We start from the raw sequence: 20,442 nt of genomic DNA, 5'->3' as shown, positions 1-20,442 counted from the left end.
TGTCTTCTATGTCTCTCCTCTTTCTTCTGGAGAGTTCATATGGAAAATGTGATCAGAAGATTTTTCAAGGTTAAATGGAAACTTGGTTCAACTTCTTAATTTTACAGAGGAGAAAAGAAAAACATAAAAAAGAAAAGAGAAACTAGTTTAAGATCACTCAAGTAGTTAATGGCAAAGTTTTTTTTTTTTTTTTTTACCATATTCATTTTGAAATTTTTAGTTCAAATTCTCTCCCTCTAGACCTCACTCCCATTGAAAAAGCAAGCAATATATCCATGTGAAGTCATGCAAAACATATTTCCATATTAACCATATTGGGGAGGGAAAAAAAAGAGTTCTTAAGTTCTCTCTCTGGAAGTAGCAGGATATTTCATCATGACTAATGACAAAGTTTCAATGATCATTTCATCAAAAGCTGAAAGGACCAAGAAGGGAATGGAATTTCTAAGCTAGATCTTATTCTCACCAACAAAAACTGCTTGCTAGAATAGAAATTATTAGAATCTTGGGAAGGAAGTGGGCACTTAAAATTTTTGTTACGAGAAAAAAAACTATTAATAATATGACATGAATGCCAGATTTGGGAAAACAAATTTCAAAGGGTTTGGCAGATCTTCTGGACTAAAATTTTATAGGGAAAGTCATCAGAGGAAGGATCAGAAACTCTCAAGAATGAGATATTTAAGATAGAGAAATAATTCTAACAAGAAGATGTTTAAAGTGAACGTGTGTGTGTGTGTGTGTATGTGAAGAAAATCCACCAATTAATTCAGATAAAAAATATACAAGATGGAAACAAGGATAAGAGAAGTAGTAATAAATACTACAGTATAGCTTAATCTTAGGAGAATGTTAGGAACACTAGAATTCAGAAGGAATGAAGGCTGTTAAGGAGAGCAAAAAGATTCAAGAAAGGATAGGACTACTGCTTAGGGTAGACAGGATAATGGTTAACAGATATAAATAAGAGCTATTAAACTTTTAATTTGCTTCTGTCTTCTCTGCCAAAGAGAATGATCTTTGGACTAGAAGGACAAAAAACAAAACAAAAAAACCCCAACAACCCTAGTTAAAAACAAACTCAATAAATAAATAAATAAAAGTAAACATATCCAATATAAATAAAGAGGCAGAAAGCACATGGCTAGCGGTCAATCTTGAGTTCTAGCCATTTAAAACAGATAAACCATAAGAACTGGCAAATGTGATGACAGAGATATTACCCATAGTTTCAGACAGATTGTTGTGGATTGGACTGGATCAGGATTGGAGATGGGCAAGCATTAGCCATATTTTAAAAAGTTTCCAAAGTAGAGACTAGAACCCTGGAAACTGCTCTGTTGCCTGGATAGCCCACATGGTTCTAGTGAGGCTTTCCTGACCCTGTTTTATCCAAAGTAAGTAGCATCTGTGAACCATCAGATCAGAAAGATTTAATGACCTGGAGTTCAGCATACTCTGGCTCCAGACAATATTGGTCCTTCACCTGGCTCTGTGGCAGCACGTTCTTTTTTGTGTGTGGAATCCCTAAAGTTGAAGCTGATAAGTTCATTCTATTAAATTCTTATAGGCTTTACCTAAATTCTTTAAAGATTAGCATCATTGTTGGTGGAGTTGTGAACGAATCCAACCATTTTGGAGAGTAGTTTGGAACTATGCTCAAAAAGTTATCAAACTGTGCATACCCTTTGATCCAGCAGTGTTACTACTGGGATTATATCCCAAAGAGATTATAAAGAAGGGAAAGGGACCTGTATGTGCACGAATGTTTGTGGCAGCCCTTTTTGTAGTGGCTAAAAACTGGAAACTGAATGGATGTCCATCAGTTGGAGAATGGCTGAATAAATTGTGGTATATGAATATTATGGAATATTACTGTTCTGTAAGAAATGACCAACAGGATGATTTCAGAAAGGCCTGGAGAGACTTACACGAACTGATGCTGAGTGAAATGAGCAGGACCAGGAGATCATTATATACTTCAACAATAATACTATATGATGACCAGTTCTGATGGACCAGGCCATCCTCAGCAACGAGATCAACCAAATCATTTCCAATGGAGCAGTAATGAACTGAACCAGCTATGCCCAGAAAAAGAACTCTGGGGAGATGACTAAAAACCATTACATTGAATTCCCAATCCCTATATTTATGCACACCTGCATTTTTGATTTCCTTCACAAGCTAATTGTACAATATTTCAGAGTCTGATTCTTTTTGTACAGCAAAATAACGTTTTGGTCATGTATACTTATTGTGTATCTAATTTATATTTTAATATATTTAACATCTACTGGTCATCCTGCCATCTAGGGGAGGGGGTGGGGGGGTAAGAGGTGAAAAATTGGAACAAGAGGTTTGGCAATTGTTAATGCTGTAAAGTTACCCATGTATATATCCTGTAAATAAAAGGCTATTAAATTAAAAAAAAATAAAGATTAGCATCAAATTCCATAACTCATACTTTTGTAGAAATAAATTTGATTTAAATGTTTATAGAAAAAAATTTGTAAAACCATTCAAAACTGAGATTTTTCAGTTGCAAAAGAAGTCATCGTTCAAGAAGAAAAATTCTCATAGCCTCTATGTCTATAAAATCATTGGCCCTCCAACTGAAAAGTCACAGGATTTAGAGAGGGAAGGCCTTTAGAGATCACTGATTCCAACCCCTTCATTTTTCCTGAGGCACCTGCAGGTCAGCCAGAGAGGTAAGATGACTCTCTGGGGTGCATTTGGGAAGGCAGTTGTGGACCTGAGTCTCCTGACTTCAGCCCACTTCCAGGCACTAGTGCCTCTTGGCCCTCAGGCAATGTCCTCTCTTCCTCTCCCTCAGATGAAGCAATAAAGCCCTTGGAGCACAATGTCACCCCACTGGGTAGCTCCTTTGTGGGATCCTCACTCTGTATCTCAGTTTAGACCAGGCCTTGGAGGAACACTACCCTGAAAGGTCTGCCTCACTCTTCTCATTTCTATAATACAGTGGTTCTCAAATTTTTGTTTTCAGTATCTTTATCTTATTAAAAATTATTGAGGATCTCTCCAATGCGTTTATGTTTATCTGAATAGACATTTACCATATTGGAAATAAAAACTATTTTTGAATTTGTAGACCCTTTAAAAGGGTTTCAGAGATCCCCAGGATTCTCTAGACCATACTTTGAGAACCACTGCTATAATACTTTAAGGCTTGAACAGTCCTTTGTGATAGGCAATGCAAATATCATTCATTATCTCCAGTTTCTGGAGAGGAAACAGACTCAAAAAAGGTTAAGTCAATTATCTGCAGTCAGAACTAGTGAGTATTAGAGCTAAGTCTCATAAAACTCACAGATTTGGCAATGGAAGGTACCTTAGCAATCTTCTATATCAAGTCTCTCATTTTTACTAAAGAGGTAACTAAGGCTGAGAGATGAACTGCCTTGCCAAAGGGCATGAGATTATCCAGCAGCAGTCAGGATTAGAACTCAGGTCCTTGGGATCTAGGTTAAATCCAACAGGCTTTTCACTACCTCAAAGAGGAATTCATTTGAACAATTCCTGAGCATCTGCTGTTTTTTAGGCTACAAGGACAAAACTACTTTTGAAAAGCTCCTATTTTATACAAACATGGAGATAAGAAATGCACTAAACTGAGGGGAGGGGAAGAGAGAGAAGGTGTCAGCCAAAGGTAGGGGAGCTGAGCCTGAAAGGAAAACAAGGATCCTGAGAGGGAGCCAGAAGGCATCCAGCCCTCAGGGTGGCTCATGGAATTCTACACAGCTGAGAGATGGAAGGCTAAATTTGAGGAATAGCTACCAGTCTAATATGGTTAAAATAAAGAGTTCATAAAGGACAGTAAAGATAGTAAGAAGACAAATGGAGGTGATAAACCATGAAGAACCTTGAACTTTAGGATGAGGAGTTTGTATTTTGTTCTAGAAGTAAAAAGGTTAGGGTTCATTAAAGCTTCCAAACAAGGGAATGACATAGTTGAACATGTGTGTCCTGGCGGGTGAATCTTTGAGGGGTGAAGAATCAGTATTCCATTTTTGTAAATACTTAGCATGCCAGTACAGGTCACAAAGGGCAGGGAGGGATGCCTCACATACAAACTTCAGCATGTTGTGATGTGTGGGGTCCCAGGTACTGAAAAATACCACATTTATCAGTCATTTACTAATGTCTGAAATCTGCCACTGAAAATTCACTCCTTGCATGCAAGGAAAGTCACCTCCCTGTCACTTCCAAACCATGTCACCTGCACTCTAACCTTTTGTGTTCAATGTCCTCCCTCTCCTCATAATATCCTGGCCTCAGACCTTTGGTTCATCCAGGACTTTGCAAGGTAAACCCTGAGCTTCTTCATCTTCAAGCCACACCACGTGCACTTCAATTTTACTAAACTCTATCCCCTATATAGCTCTCCTTTTAAGTGCTAACTTTCCCCAATAGAATGTAAACTCCTTGAGAGCAGAAATTGTCTTGCTTTCTTATATATCTCCAGCAATTATCACAGGATATTCCTTGCACATCGTAAGTGCTTAATAAATGGTTTATTAAATTCATGACTCAAAATGCTGAATAATTATTCAAAAGATCAATGTCCTAGTCTTACTTATGCCACTAGGTCACTTTATGACCTCAAAAAAAAAAAAACAAAACACCACTTCCCTCTCTCAGAATTGAATTTTTTGATATATAAAATGAGGGGGTGGACCTTACACTGCTAACATCTTATATTTGAGTTTTTATACCATCAACTTTGTAAGTACAAAACGGGAGAAGTATTGTTAGATAGTACAGTTCATAAAAATGTTACCGTGCTGTAATCTCAAAGTGAGTTAACACAGACACATTAACCCAAAATTCCAAGTCAATCTTAGGATGCATTAAGTATCCATAACAGAAATGATTACTTGTTTCCCTCTACTCTGTCTTAATCAAACAACATTTGAATATTTTGTTTGGTTTTGGGAACCCTAAATGAGAAGGATATTGTTGGATAAGTTGGAATGTCTGAAAGAAGGGCAATAAGGATAATGAGAGGTACTGTGCCATGGGAGATCGGTTAAAGGAATTGAGGATATTTTGTCTAGAAAAAAAGAGACAGTATAGATAAATTGTCTTCAAGTATCTGAAGGTTTATCATGTAGAACAAAGTTCCTTAAATTGTGAGTTGTGACTCCACAAGGGGTCGTGCAACTGTGTGTGTGAACAAATTATGATATATTACCAGTAAGTATTTGATTTGTATCCTCATTTTATATAATTATATATCGGGGGTCACATAAAAATTTCTCAGGTGAAACAGTCATGAGTGGAAAAAGTTTAAGAAGCCCTGATATAGAAGTGTTATTAGTTAGAAATAATAGATGAGCAATGTAAAGAAGTTGATTTAAGTTTTCTGTGAGCAAAGATTTCCTGCCATCCTCACTTCTGGCCAAATGATGCAATGTATAGAGTGCTGGACTTGGAGTCAGGAAGCCTTGAGTTTGAATTCTGCCTCAGATACTTACTGGCTGTGGGACCCTCTATGGGTCTCATTTTCCTTATGCACAAAATGAGGGGTTTGGTTTGGTGGCTCCTAGGTCTCTTCTAGCTAGAAATATATGGTTTTATAAGTAAGTACAGTTGTCCAAAAGTAGAATGGGATGCCTCAGGAGGTATCGTGTCCCCTCACTAGAGCTCTTCACATGGAAGTTGGTCACTTTATTGGGGATGTTGTAGAGAGGATTCTTACTCAAGTATAGGTTTGACTAGATGACCTCAGGTGGCCCCTTCCAACTCTGAGATTCTGTGACTTTATCACCTCAAAGGTCCCTTCCACTTTTAACAATCTGTGAAGATAGAAATATCACGGAAAGGGATAACCCATTCAGTTATCATGTCAGTCATCAACATTATCTTATGATCTAAACATAGAATCTTAGAGTGTAAGAGTTAGATGGGAACTTAAGAGGGCATCCAGTCCAACCACCCATCCCATGCAGGAATCCCCTCAACAAAATTCCAGACTTTGCTTGGCTTCTTTACTGACAAAGTTTGTTGTGTCAGAAAGCAGTTCATTCAGTTGCTGAGCAGCTGTAATTATAGGGAAAAGTTCTTCCTTCTATTTAGCTAGCATCTGTTTCCCTGCAGCTTTTCCTTACTGGTTCTAATTCTGTTCTACAGAGCAATCTAGAAAACAGTCTTCTCCCTTTTTCATACAACCCTTGTGACACTGTTTTTAGATCTCTCACTTTACTGGTTCCCCTACTCTGTGCATGCGCTATCGATTAGATGTCCCTTTTGAAATAAAACCTGTTTCTCTTCTTTATCTAACTGTTTTAAATAGTTAACTGACAGCAAGTTTTGACCAGGGGAAAGGTCCTAAACATGGTGTCCTTGCTTAGGATAAGCAGGGTCTGAGGGATGGAGCTTTGTCACACAAGGGCAGCATGGACAAGTGGACCTGTGGGGCCATTGAAAGAAGGGAGCTATCATAAATTAGTAAGAAAAAACTGAAAAGGGAAGGAGAAGCTAAGATCTACCTGTACTGAGAGGTTGTCTTGACTGTTCTAGATTGAAGAGCAAAATGGAATGGAGCAGAGAGCCTAAACTGAGAGGTCCAGGGCATACTATCACCTGTGTTACCAAGATGAGTTTCCTATAAACTCACCCCATCATGGACAAGAGCCTTCCATGTGTGCTCCAGCTTCTTGATGAATCTAAAGAAAAATCATCAATGATATCAGAGAAATACACTAGAGATATGCAGCCCTTTATACTAGTTTTCTTTGAGAAATAAAGCATCTCTACTATTTCTTATTGTTTAAATAACTTCCTTAGCTTAGGCCAAAGTTAATCTTTCCTTGAGAAAGAAAGCAAAAAAGTCATTCAATAAATAGGTAACTGTGCTCACAGAATGTTTCTTTTTTCTGAAACTGGCTTTGCTGTAGGGAAGAGGAATCTGGAATTGACTAGATGCTTGAATGACCCCTATGAAAGTTTTCACCCACACCAACTCTTTTCTTGGGCTGCCATCTGTTGGTCATTCTGAGAGCTGGCATGCTGCCTCTTCGCCCACTCACTCTCGACTTCCTTGTGAGATCTGGTGTATGGTCATCACTATCCCATTTATTCCCTCTCAAATTCACATTCACCTCTCTTGCTCTGCTTCTTCTGAAAGCCTTGCTTTAGAGACCAAGAAGGAAGATTACTATAGTATAAAAAAGGGTCCTGAATTTGGAAAATTATCTGGTTTTTTTAAAATGCTAATTAACTAAAAAGAAACTGATTTTTAAAATGAAGGCTAAACATGGATCTGATTTAAATTCTAATCAAAAAACTTCATCCAGAAATTTGGGTTTGATTTGATCCCTAATAAAGGAATTCAAAGAAAACTGAGCTTCAGCACCTACCTGTAAGATTGCAGGATGTCAATTATTCCTATATGTAGTAGTAGACGCTCCCCACGGCCATTCACTGCTGGGATCCCACCCATCCTGGAGAAAGAGGTAGGTATCAGTGGCCACCCCAGCTAGAATAGGCAACCTGTGGCACTAGAGCCTCAGGAAAAAGGTTCCAGGAATAGTTATAAGCCAGAGAGCTGCATTCATGGAAATCAACCTCCCTATTTGAGAGGTAATGCCAAAGAGGATGACAGCAGGTTTAGAAATTGATAATGGAAGCCAGATCCAGAAATTACTTCATTCCTCCTTACCAGGGCCATCTGTCATATAATAAGCCTCTGGGAAAGCAAGGTTCCTATTAAGGGGAAAGGAGAAGACAAAGGATAAATTTACCTAAGGTGTTTTGGGTCTAATCCTCAGGAGATTTGACTGTATCTATTAATCTGTTGCATTCCAGATTCTTTATGATCTACCACAAATGGCTCTCTACATGTTATATCATTTCCTGCCACTACTTCCAAAGTAAGGATGGCAGACTCTTTGAAATTGAGATCTATTATCCTGTTTGGTCACAACAATCCTGTCAGATGAATGGGCAGACGTTATCCCTGACATATGATGTAATTGATACTTGGAGAAGCTCAGCATAAAGCACAGATTCTTGAGAGTTGGAAGGGACCTTAAAAAATCATCTAGTCCAACCTTCTTAGGTTAAAGTAAGGAAATTGAGGCTCCAAGGGTAAGAATGACTTAGTCAGTGACTGTGTCTTTCTCTCACACACAAACGCTATAACACAATGAGTTTGATTTCTACATGCTTTCCAGAATTAGCCTTATCTTTATGGCTACATTGCAGCTTTCTGACCTTGTGAAGAAGGGCAGACTAAGTTCATGCTATAAACTGAGGGTCCTACTTAAGGCCCTTCCCCTATTATTGGAATTATAGCGTCGTTAGTAAGCATAACTAAAGACAATAGGCAAGGATGTACAATATTTATTTCTCCAAAGAACATGATCATTGGCAAATTTCCCAGCTCTTCAAATGTGACAAGATCCTAGTTAAGTTGACTGCTGATGGCTAAGATATTGCCACACCATTGCCAGTATAAACACAGCACACTGCAGTGTTAATTGGTATCCAGAATCAGGGGTAAAATACTGCTCAGCCCAAGGCCAGCCAAGCTCATCTTGCACACAAGTGACCCCATGCACTATAGTCCTCACCTGTGACTGTGTTATTCTCTTGCTGGAAATCTGCACCTGGGCCAAATCCTACAAATGCCAAGACATTCTAAAGACCAGATATGTTACCCCCTGGGGGATTCCCCAAAAAGCAACTTCCGATCCTAGTGTGATTTTAATTAATGTACTATTAAACAGATCTAGGTTTCTAGCACTAATCAATACATTAGGGAGGTAGGTGGATATGCCCTGAAATCTTCTGACACCAATACATTTATATTGAGGAAAATCTGGCTCCAATGCCAGCTGGCTTAGAGAAAGACTTTTACTGTCTGCCACTATAAAAGAGGAATCTTATTTTGCATATTCTTCTACTACTCAAGAAATAAGCAGGATAAGGTCTAAGCTTCTTAGCCTGGCTTTTAAAGTTCCTTCACAATCTGATCCCAATTTGACTTTCTAGTCTTATCTATCTCTCACTCTTCTCTAAGAATTTTTACTCTAAAATTCTAACCAAACTGCTTTTCCCACTGTTACCCTAATAAGTTATTCTTGCTTCTAAACTTTTGTTAACATTCCTCCTGCATGTAATGTCTTCCTTTCTCTTTTCTGATAATCCAATTTTTTCAAAGCTCAACTCATGTCCTATAATCTAATTCCCCCTAACAATCCTAGCCAATATTGATTTCTTTTTTTTCTCAGTTTCTACAGCAAAATTAAATAGCTATGTGAGATCCTATGAAGGAAAGAAAAAGCAACTGATGATGTGTGTGGACACACATCATTGAGTCTACTTTAGGGCGTGTGTCTATACTATTCATATGATCATTAATTGTATTTTGCGTTTGTATTAGTTATATTGTCTGGTGTGAACATTTAACTCCTGTATTTCTTATTTGATTTCATGAGTATTTCCTATACCTCCTACCAGACTGCAAGTTCCTTGAGGAGATATAGCCATGGAATTAAAACTCTGTCCTCATATCCAATCTGTTACACAATCCTATCAATTCTACCTTAGCAAAATCTTTTTTTTTTCTTTTTTTTACTATTAATACCTTAGAGCAAGTCCTCATTGTGTCCTACTTAAGCCTACTACAATAGCCTCCTAACAGATCTTCCTTTCTCCACTCCTCCCATCTACCTTTTACATTCTGTTGGAATATTCTTTCTCATATACAGATCTGATCATATTACAATCTGATCAAAAATATCAAGGGGCTTCCAATTTGCCACTGATAAATTTGAGTTCCTTTCCTTGGAATTCAATGCTTTTTATGATTTAGCACTATCCTCTTTCCCAGCCTCATATCATAACAAACCATATTGTGACATCTCATATGTGATACAGAAGTGGACAAAAATTCTTGAGAGCCATTTCAATGGAGCACAAGTTCTGGCAGATTTGATATTTTTTTATAAAGGCTTCAAAGATGGTTTGGCAACAGACTATCTGATCAACAGTTTTTTGCTATGACCATTAGGTGACTGATCACTGACAACTCATGAAACAGACATACAGTAAATAGCTGAGGCCTAAGTGGTCTCCTTCTGATTCCTCAGTGACTGGAGCAGAATGGCAGTAAAAAGGACTTCTCATCTCATCACTTGTAGTGTGTATATTGGTACCATACATATGAGAATGGTGCCTGGTAAGTTGCTATACCACCAGAGGACCTGCAACAGTCTCATAGTGACAATATCATTGCAAATGACACCAGAAGTCAAAATAGAAGAAGGACACGCAGATTTTTCCTCAGAGCAAATCAGAGGAATTGGAGAATAATGGTTTCATCATTTGTCCAAAGGATAGTAAGTCAACTTGACTGGTCATGCAAATGGTGGACATGATAAATTTATGATCTCTATGAAGTTAGTTATAGCATATACATCAATACGTGTTGCAGAAGATGTACAAACTTTCTATGAAAAATATTATAAGATTCAAGTCAATTTATACCTTGAGGTGGCTTTGGGATTATTTGGAAGTGTTATGCCTGTGTATCATAAATACTTTCTTTAAGCAGTGTAATGTCATATCCTTAAGGCAAGGACAATTTTAAATTGTCTTTGTATGCCCAGTATACGGCAGATGTTTAATAAATGTTTGCTGTATGAAGAGAGTTGGAAGGTATCAGACATGTGGAATGCTAAGCATCATATAAAACAAAACTTACTTTCTGAGAGAAAAGAACTATTCACTGCTATGGAAATAATTCTAAAATAAATTAGGCTATGGAATCAAATCACTGACTGATTAGGGCAGAGGTCAACATGAACGCCAAATTAGTAAAGTTTTAAAGAAAGCTGGGAAGACACTGCAACTCAAAGAGACCAACTCATTTAGCTGATTGGTACTCTGAAAAAAATGGAAGTGGATAAAATTAAAGAAAATGACTCAAATACTGTTATTTCTAAGAAGTTTTAGTGAATGAAAATAGCTTAAAAAGAGAATAATAATAAACTCTCTTGGATCTCCTTTAGAGGTGGAGAGTCATGACAGTTAAAGAGAATATCTGTTCTAATTCTGTTTAAAAGTTAATACAAATTGTGAAGGGGAAAATAGGCCTAAAAAATTCATTGTGAAACTCTGCTGAACTATTATTATCCTAAGAACACTATAGATAGAAAGAAAAAAACAACAACATGCAAACTAGGACAGTCCAGACAGATCTAATTATTATTAAATTAACTATTCAAAAGTGGAATGGACTGCTACAAAAGATGGCCAGTCACCTCTCATTGGAGGCCTTCAAGCAGAGGTCAGATGACTGCTCAATGATTATGTGAGGGTAGGGATAGTTTTTTGGATAAGAGCTATACTAGATAGCTGGTAAGGTTCCTTGAAAATTCTGTGATTCTCATTGATAATTGCAGGATCTCACACTTGAACACTAATACCTCAGTATACAATTTGTTAATATAAGACTATAGAGTGAGGAAGGGGTGGAAGTGAGGAAGAATGATTATACCTGACCAGTACAAAGAAGAAACCTAAACTGGAGGCAAAATGTAAAGAGATTCAGAGGGTGATTTCCAAGATAGCTCAAAGTAGGGAACAAATCAAAAGAAACAACATCATGATTGATAGTATTCCCCTACCCCACCAAAAAAATTGACCAAGGAAACTTTAGTTTATCTATATGTATATTTTCTTATTGCTATAGAATCCTTATAGGAAGGAAGTCTATGTATATATTAATAACAGCTAACATTTATATAGTGTATTAGGGTTTGCAAAGTGCTTTACAAATATTGTCTCACTTTGGGAGGTAGATATAGCTTAAGGAAATTTTACATTCTACAACTAAGGGAATTCAGGCAGAGTGGCCAAGTGACTTGCCTGGGGTTACACGGCTAATAAATATCTGAGAAGGAATTTGAAATCAGGTTTTCCTGACTTCAGATCAAACACTTTGTCCAGCTGAAAGGTGGTGTCCTTGATGAAAATGAGATGAGAACAAGAATGCTTTTGTAGAATATTTTCTACAGCTGACCACAACTTCACATCATAATGGAGAAGCATAGAAAACATAAGATGCTGCTGTATTTATAATTTCTTGATTAAAATTATTCAAGGGTCAACATTTCACTTGTTTGGCTTATCTTACTATTGATATAGAGCAGGAACTCCTTTGTAACTTATGATACTTCTATATTTAGGAGTTGCCGTGACTGAAAAACTTATTACCTTGCAGTCCACTAGGTAATAAGTCTTAAGTTCTCAGAAACAGTTCCCCAAATATTGCACTGGCATAAATGAGATATTAAAGACTTAGAATAAGACCTCCAGTGCATTTGATTGGTACTATATAGAGGATGTATTTCCATACATGGACAAGAATCACATGAAATGAGAAAATGTATGTAAGGAAGAGGTTGTGATTCCCAACCCCCAGCCCAGTTGATGTAATCACAGAAGATCTAGAATGTAACAAGGTGTTAATGAGGTGTTAAATTAACTGTAAAGAAGAGAATGATGTGATTTGTTAAATAAATAAATTGGCCATGACTTAGGGGCTTTAAATAGCTAGGTTCTGGATGAACTTCAGAATTAGGGTTTGAGAGAGGGAAAGACTACAAGTTGGAATTGTCTGTAGAGAAGATTCATGCAGGAGGGAAAGAAGGGATTTTATTGGCTACTTAATTCTGAAGGAAAGCTAATGAACCATTAGGAGGTATTAATCTCTAGTGGAGAGCAGAGAAATATATTCCAAATCAACACAGAGACAGTCAGTCACCGAGTATGCAATTTAAGAATTCAAAAGGAATGGATACTAAGAACCCAGCTGAGCAGAGATGCTGAACCCCAGAGGAGCTCTGTAAAGGCTCTAGGAAAAAAGAATCAACTACTAGGCCTTTCAGTATTATGCCTTGCCTTTGTCATATGTGTATTCATACACATATGTATTCTACAAGGCTGCCTCATAACAACTGTACTCTAAGGTTAAACCCTCTCTTCCTAAGTGTGCATTTATGGGAAAGTATGTCCTGGTATGATGGAAGGGGAATGTTTTTTAATTACTATTCTTGTTCTGCCATCTGAATATATTTAAATACATTTAAATATATGTCATATATTTATGACTTTGCTAAGATATAATTTAGTCTACTAAATATTAACAGGAAGCATGCTGGTGGGTGCTTGTCCTATAATAAGTTCGTGGAAAAGACTCACAGGTTATTCATAAGCATATGCGGGAGTAGCTATCCCTTTGGAATCTCAAATCAAGAGTGCAAGTTGAGAGAATGGGAGTGCTCAAGAATTAATGAGATCAGGGAGCCAACAAAATACTCAAGTTAGTAGATTTTACTATATTTTACATTCTCTATACTCCAGCCAAACTGTCCTCTAAATAAACTGTACCATATCTGTGCCTTTGTCCTCCTGAAATTCCTTATACTTGGAATATTGTCCTTCCTTCTTTGCTGACTGTTGAATTTCTCCACATAGCTTTAAGCCCAATTCAGATACTACGACATCCTTTGTGAAGTCTTCCCTGATCTTTCTCTTTGGGAAGATGTTTCTCTCAGACCTTGCATGGCAATTTGTTTTGCAATTCCCTAAATTACTTGTCAATTATTATTGCATATTACAATTATTTGTGTTTTATTCCTGATGCTAAACTAAACTCCACCAGAGTAGAAACAGTTTTATCCAAATGCTATATTTATCATAATAGTTTGTTCACAGTAGGTGTTTAAAAATGTTTGCAAAATTGATGTTGAATGAATTAGTCTAAGGAGCAGGCCTTATCTTCTCTATACCCTACTTAGTGCTATATATATGCTATACACAATTAGAGATCAACAATTTATTTTATAAAGGGATATAGCTATGGTTTTAAAATTTGGACTAAATTACTGGCCTGCTAAATGGAAAGAAGTCCTCTCTTTAGTCATGGACAGCATGGACAGACTACAGTATCTGTGTTCTACTACCACCCTAACAGGATGATATTGAGCATGGGGTAGAAATAGGGAGGAGGCAATGGCAGATAAGGGATAGACAGAAAAAGGTCCTGAGAGGGAAAAGGTGATCCAACAATTATGACCTATGAGCTAACTATAGAGAAAGCCTTCCTCAAGGCTGATAAGTGGTCCAAACTCATCACTTACGTGTCATCAGTTTCTATAGATTCCCCCCGGGCGGCCCCACCCTGGATAGATTCCATAGCTGTAGAGTAGAGTGCCTTCTGGCCAACTGGACGTTTCTCATCTGATGTGCTCTGGGCTCCCTCAGTCTGCCTTTCCCGTTCCTGCTGGTCAATGTTATGTACCCCCAGCAGCAGGCTGTAGTCCATGATCTTAAAGCTCTCCAATACCTACAAGCCATCATGGAAAACAAAAGAAAAAAAATAGAGAAACACCATCCCAACCCCTCTCAACCCCCAGAATCAGGTCAAACCTAGCCAGCTATGCTTTCTTGGCCTCTTGTCATTCAAATCTTGTGAACTCAAAATTTTAGTTTTGTAGTACTCAGTAAACAAAATTGAATATAATTCCATTCTGCAATCTCAGATATACTGTATCTCTTTTTGTAGGATTATTTCTAAGGGGTATTAGTAATACTATGGTGTTCTTATAAGAGGTAATGCAGTCCTTCTATGCAAGGAAGTCCCCAGTCTTTTTTTTTTTTTTAAATCTATCAAGTCTATGAATGCGCTGCTAAATAAGACATTTAAGAAACCCTGTTATTTTGAGTTCCTGGCACTAGATTTGTACAACTCATTCTTTCGAAGTGAGGGCCTGTGTAATCTCATTTTCCTGCTTAGGTTCTATGTCATCTTCTTTTGTGAAGGGAGAGAGGGCTCATGGGATATTGCCCTCTTTCCAGGCTGAGGCCTGACATGATATTACCCTCTCTGAAACAGGAAGTGCTATCTTTTCCATCCTGGGACCAGTGTGCCTCACTCCCATTCACATACACTTACTTTTTTAGGGGCCCCTCCCCTTACCAAACAATCTCTCTGAAGAGTTTTCACCAGTGCACTGAAAGTGTCAGCATCCAACATCAGCCCTTCAGGCATATCCTGAATGAAGTCCAGGTCCTTATAGGTGGGGATGGACTTCTCCTTTTCCTTCTTGCTTGCCCGTCGCTTGTATGTAGAGCCTTTTAAGTCAAACTTAAGGTGCATCTTTACTAAGCGAGGAAGGATGTTGTTCATTACCACCACCCGTATGTTCTTCCCTCCAGACTGAACACAGTATAACCCATAAAATTTAGGCAGCAGGGTCCGGGGATTCTGGTTTAAATTCTGGGAAGAAGAAAATCATACTGTTAAAAGGAAATGAAAACTAACTGGACTTAGAGCCAAGAAGACCTGAGTTCAAAACTGTTCTGTCATTTACTGGCTGGTTGTGTGATTCTGGCAAGTCTGTTAAACTTTCTCAGCTTGTTTCTTCATCTTTAAAATCTTCAAAGGGTCTTTGGTGGATCAGATCAGATAACTTATGTAAACTGCTCTGTAAACCACTGAAATGCACTAAATAAATGCTAACTATTGTTATTTCCTACTGGAATCCACCAGACAATAGATTTTGTTGGTGGCCCTCTCTGGCCACGTGATTTTAAATGCAGACAAACTTCCATTCTTCTAAGTGCAATAAATTTGATCCAAGAAGCCCTGCCTTATGTCCTAAGCTGATAAGTTTGGTTTGTTGGTCCTTTTCTGGGAAATCACAGGAGTTGAAAGGGACATCAGAGGCTATCCAGTGTTAACCACTCAAATGAGGCCTACAATAATTGGTGTCAAGGTAACCTAGTATATGGTTCAGTGACCCTCATTTCTATCTGATATAACCATTTTTCCATGGAAAAAAGTAAATCCTTTTATAGCATCCCTGACAGCTGGTCAATCAATCTCAATTTGAAAGTCCCAAGCAACAAAAAGTCACAACATCTCAAAGCTGGGTTTTTAAATATGAGGCAGTTTGGCGGAGCAGAAGGAATCTAAGACTTGTAGTCAGTAGACTTCAAAGGAGACTTCCTGTTGGACCTTAAGCAAATTATTGAGCTTCTCTGAGTCTTTGGTTCTTCATCTATAAAATGAAGATCATTCTTATATGACCCTGACCTATAGCAGAGCATTGTTTGGAAGAGTGTTTGCTAAATCTGAAAGTCTGACAGAAATGGGAGTTACTGCTGCTCATAATATGCAAGACTTTTGTTTTAGAACGATGTTCTCCAATTGAAGTTGTTGTAATGACAATAGCAGCAGATTAAATTTATGTAGATTTTAAAGTTTGCAAATACTTTTTATATCTTATTTGAACCTTATAAAAATTGTGTGAAGCAAATATTGGGTTATCTTCTTAATAAACTGAGGTTTGGAGGAATTAAGTGACTTGCCCAAAGTTATTCTGTTAGCACATAACAGAGCTGAGATTGCAAATAAAGAGAGTTCTTTCCATTACAGGAAGATGTTTTCTTGGGCTGCTTGGAGGATGATGGTTCCCAGCTTTTCTTCTCTTATCCCTAAAGTTCTCCAGACTCAGACTTCAGTTGACATTTTTGGGCAAGGTCAAAAACCAAGTTAAGAATTTATCCTCCATGGGAAAGAATCAGGCCATCTACTTGGCATTTCCCTAAGGGGACTCAAAACACTTCAAGCTAAAAGCCTATTTATTAGACAACGCTTCAGGAAACCAAAAGGCTTCCTGTAGTGGATCTGGGAGCAAAAGAATATGTCATTTCCAAAGAATCAGAGGGAAAAACAGGCCAGATTTCATAATCTTTGCTCCTTTAGAAAACCTCAAGCTGCTGTGATGCTCTCTTTAAAGATCCTTACAAGCACAGGAAGCTTTACTATTTACAATCAACTTCCTTGGCTTCAGGTCTGGTGGCTGTCATCTGACACTTGAGCAGAATTTCAAAGGTGCTCCGTGTCACAGTTATCATAAAGCAACCATCTTTTACTGTTTTCTATCAAGAGTATAAGTCTATGCATACACCTACAGACAGCAGAGGCCTATTCTCTGGTTTTCATTAAAGATTTGGGTCCCTGAGAAGAGTAGCAATGGGTTCTCATCCAAGTGGATGAGAACAAGGTTTACTTCTGGATACCATATTTTTAAGAAGCACATGGATAAGTTGGTATGGCTTTGGAGGAAGACTAACAGGATGGAGAGAGGATTAGAAGTCTATAAAAAAGGAAATAGGGATATTTTAAACAAGAGAAAACCTAAGAAATTGTAGTTTTTCCTTTAAATATTTAAAGAACTAGCAGGGAAGAATAAACTTCTTCAGTTTAACCCCTGCTAGAAGGGGAAGGTAATGGGAGTAAAAGGATATAGATTTTGGTTCAATAGAGGCTATATTTTCTATCAATAAGATATTTCTGAAAATGGAATGGATGACCTGAGAAGGTCATGAGACTTGAATGTCCTACATGGAGAATGAATAACCGTATGTCAGAATATGCAGTTGAGGAGTCTCCAGCTACAGGCAATGGTTGGATTAGATGCCCTCTGAGGTCCCTTCCACTGTAATGATTCTGAAGTCACTGATCCAATTAACTTCATCATTAATAGTCAAGTCAGAAATAGATCTGAGAATAAGAATTTTAAACAAAAATGGAAAGTATGACTTATCAAGTGACAAGTCAATTTCTTCACACATTTCCTCAGAACAAAGGAAATTATGTAGGCTAGGGAACATTTTGGTACATCTGTAGACTCCTAATTCTTATCTACAAGGTTAGTTTGCCCTGCCAAGAACTGGAGCATGCTTGGCTATATGCTTAATCAGATTTGGGGAACACATATTTGGTCCTGAAGGGGATGATTTCAAAACTGACTATATCATTGCAAGTCCCCAGATCCCCACCCTTCCTCCATAATCAGCATGACTGTGGTTGCCACCTCACCAATTTTATCTCCAGTGCTTAGCACAGTGCCCTTATTTGGGTAAGAAGTTTTCCTATATTATAAACTATATAGACCCCGAAAGGCAGAAGTCATCTTGTCCAGAGCTACTTAAACTTTTTCCTCTTGCAACCCCTTTTCGCCCAAGAAATTTTTATGTGACTCCAGATATACAGATATATAAAAAAGTATGCAAATCAAACATTTCCTGATAATAAATCATAATTATGTTAACCCCACATTCAGGGTTGTAAACCACAATTTAACAAGCTGGGATCTAGATGACCTTCCCAAATAATACAAACAAATATGAGTGCAAACAAAAATAAATGCTTGCATTGGCCACGATCACTCTTTTCCCTCCTCCCCTTTTTTTCTTCTGCTCCCCAACAAATGCCCAGTTTGCTCTCTGAATTGGTCACCTTTAACTAGATAGAGGTGGACAGCAGGTTTCATCTTGAGTTTTCTGGAACTGTGGTTGGTCATTATATTGATCACAATGTCTAAATCTTTCAAAGTTGTTTGTCTTTATAATACTGTTGACATTGTATAAATTGTTCTCCTGTTTCTGCTCACTTCTCATAAGTCTCTCCAGGTTTCTCTGAAACCATCATCTTTTTAATTTGTATAACACAATAGCAGTCCATTATATACAGATATCATAACTTGCTCTGTCAATCCCCACTGGATGGACACTCTCTCTTAGTTTCCAATGGTTCTTCATCATAAAAAAGAGCTGCTATAAATATTATTGTAAATGTGGTTCTTTTTCCTGTTCCTTTGATATGTTTAGGATATAGACAAATAGCAGTATTGTTGGATCAAAGAGTATGCATAGTTTAATAGCTTTGGGGAGTTCCAAATTTCTTTAGCTGGATCAATATTCTGCTCCACCAACAGTACATTAACATACCTGTTTTCCTACAGCTCCTTTAGCATTTGTCGTTTTCCTTTTTCTTCCCCCCTTCACTTTGCCAATCTCATAGAAGAAAGGTGGTACCTCAGAATTATTTTAATAAGGATTTATCTGATTATTAGTGCTTTTGAGCATTTTTTTTGGTATGACTATGGATAGTTTCTTAGCATCTCTGTTGCACTCAACATTCTTCAAACTCAAATTTTAAGCACTCAATAATCATGTATATTATTGTTGTTGCTACTGACTGAGAAAAGAAAAAAAAAGCTGCACATACCATGTAATAGCCAGGAAGCAACTTCTGCAGGAACTCTGCTTCCTTGTGCATCACAGTCTTAATGATGAATTCATCATCACTAGTGACATAAAAAAGGGAGCCACTGGCACCTGGGTTGGAAAGTTCAATCAGTGGTTCATTGCACAAGGAATACTAGGAAACAAAGAGAAGAAACAGAAAAATCAGAGGTGGTAGGACTGAAGGAAACCCTTGTGGATGACAGCAATGCAAGTGAGACAAGCTGGTATATTCTCCATCTGAAACCATTTAGTGTAGTTAGCTCCATAAAACACGTTGTTGAAGTTCTAAGAGGCAAATCTTTTATTTTAGTTTCAAGATGGTCAAATAATATTAAATACTATTGCTAGTAATAATTATTGTTAACCATTAACGTACCATTACATATACATGTACACACATACAAAAATCAAAGGTTATCAGAGTTAGACGAGCCCTCTGGCCTTTTAAGACTAGTCTTTTACTCAAATCCCACTCTTGATGCCTTACCACAACAACAGCTGATCTGAGGTTCCTGAAGATAAGAGTCTACTGCTAGAATATCAGCTTAAGTTTGGGCAGGTTCATTATCATAAGTTAATTTTGGGCTATAGCAACTCACTGAACTGTCCACAAGACAGTTGTGAGACAGTCATGATCTAATCAGATGGAAGGAATCCTTGTGCTGCTGAGAAACAGGGATTCTCAAAAAATAAAAAGTATGCCTATCATGTGCTTTTATATAATTTGCATACATGTCAATATGCCAATGGGTCTATGATCTCATGGATATGGGTACAACAACCATAACCCATTCAGTACCATTTTTGTTATCTGTTGCAGTTTTCATTCAATTCAGTCATGTCTGACTCTTTGTGACCCCATTTTGGGTTTTCTTGGCAAAGATCCTGGAGCAGTTTGCTCTTATCTTCTCCAGTTCATTTTACAGATGAGGAAACTGAGACCAGATCTGAATTCAGGATAATAAGACACTTAGCTGCCTCTATTTTTGTTATATATTCCCATAAAATACTCCCCTGATTTACCCATCATGGTTTCCTCATGTTCTTTCAACAGCACATAGACATTCATGGAGCACGTCTGCTGGTTATTGGTTATTTCTTGTTCTTATTATATGACTTATGCATCTTTGTGTATTTATATCCCTCAAATATAATATGGGTGCGGATGTGTGGCACATAGTATGTACTTAATAAGTACTTCCTCACTGACTTGATTCTTATAGTGACATTGTAAGTTAGGTGGTAATATTATCTCTATCTTACAGATAAGGATACTAAAGATCATAGGGGCTATTTAACTTGTCCATG

The 20,442-nt window shown here is 37.6% G+C and overlaps 1 protein-coding gene across 11 annotated transcripts in view; it reads right to left on the bottom strand.

Moving 5' to 3' along the window:
- The window catches only part of PIP5K1C (phosphatidylinositol-4-phosphate 5-kinase type 1 gamma), a 130,816-nt gene that overhangs the window by 25,835 nt on the left and 84,539 nt on the right, over positions 1-20,442 (bottom strand). For all 11 annotated transcript variants that reach the window (XR_004231219.1, XR_004231220.1, XR_004231218.1 and 8 more), the window contains exons 6-10: positions 19,115-19,267; positions 15,014-15,313; positions 14,175-14,380; positions 7,383-7,466; positions 6,641-6,689 (exon numbers count right to left, since the gene is read on the bottom strand). Coding sequence is in view for 7 of the 11 variants with exons in the window: in XM_031947871.1 (XP_031803731.1) it covers positions 6,641-6,689; positions 7,383-7,466; positions 14,175-14,380; positions 15,014-15,313; positions 19,115-19,267 (792 nt within the window). In the remaining 4 variants the exon portion in view is untranslated. The remainder of the gene's footprint in view (positions 1-6,640; positions 6,690-7,382; positions 7,467-14,174; positions 14,381-15,013; positions 15,314-19,114; positions 19,268-20,442) is intronic.

This window comes from Sarcophilus harrisii, chromosome 1 (genome assembly GCF_902635505.1).
Source record: "Sarcophilus harrisii chromosome 1, mSarHar1.11, whole genome shotgun sequence".
Classification (NCBI taxonomy): domain Eukaryota; kingdom Metazoa; phylum Chordata; class Mammalia; order Dasyuromorphia; family Dasyuridae; genus Sarcophilus; species Sarcophilus harrisii.
The sequence above is the reverse complement of the archived record's forward strand: the minus strand, read 5'-3'. Positions and strand labels throughout refer to the sequence as shown.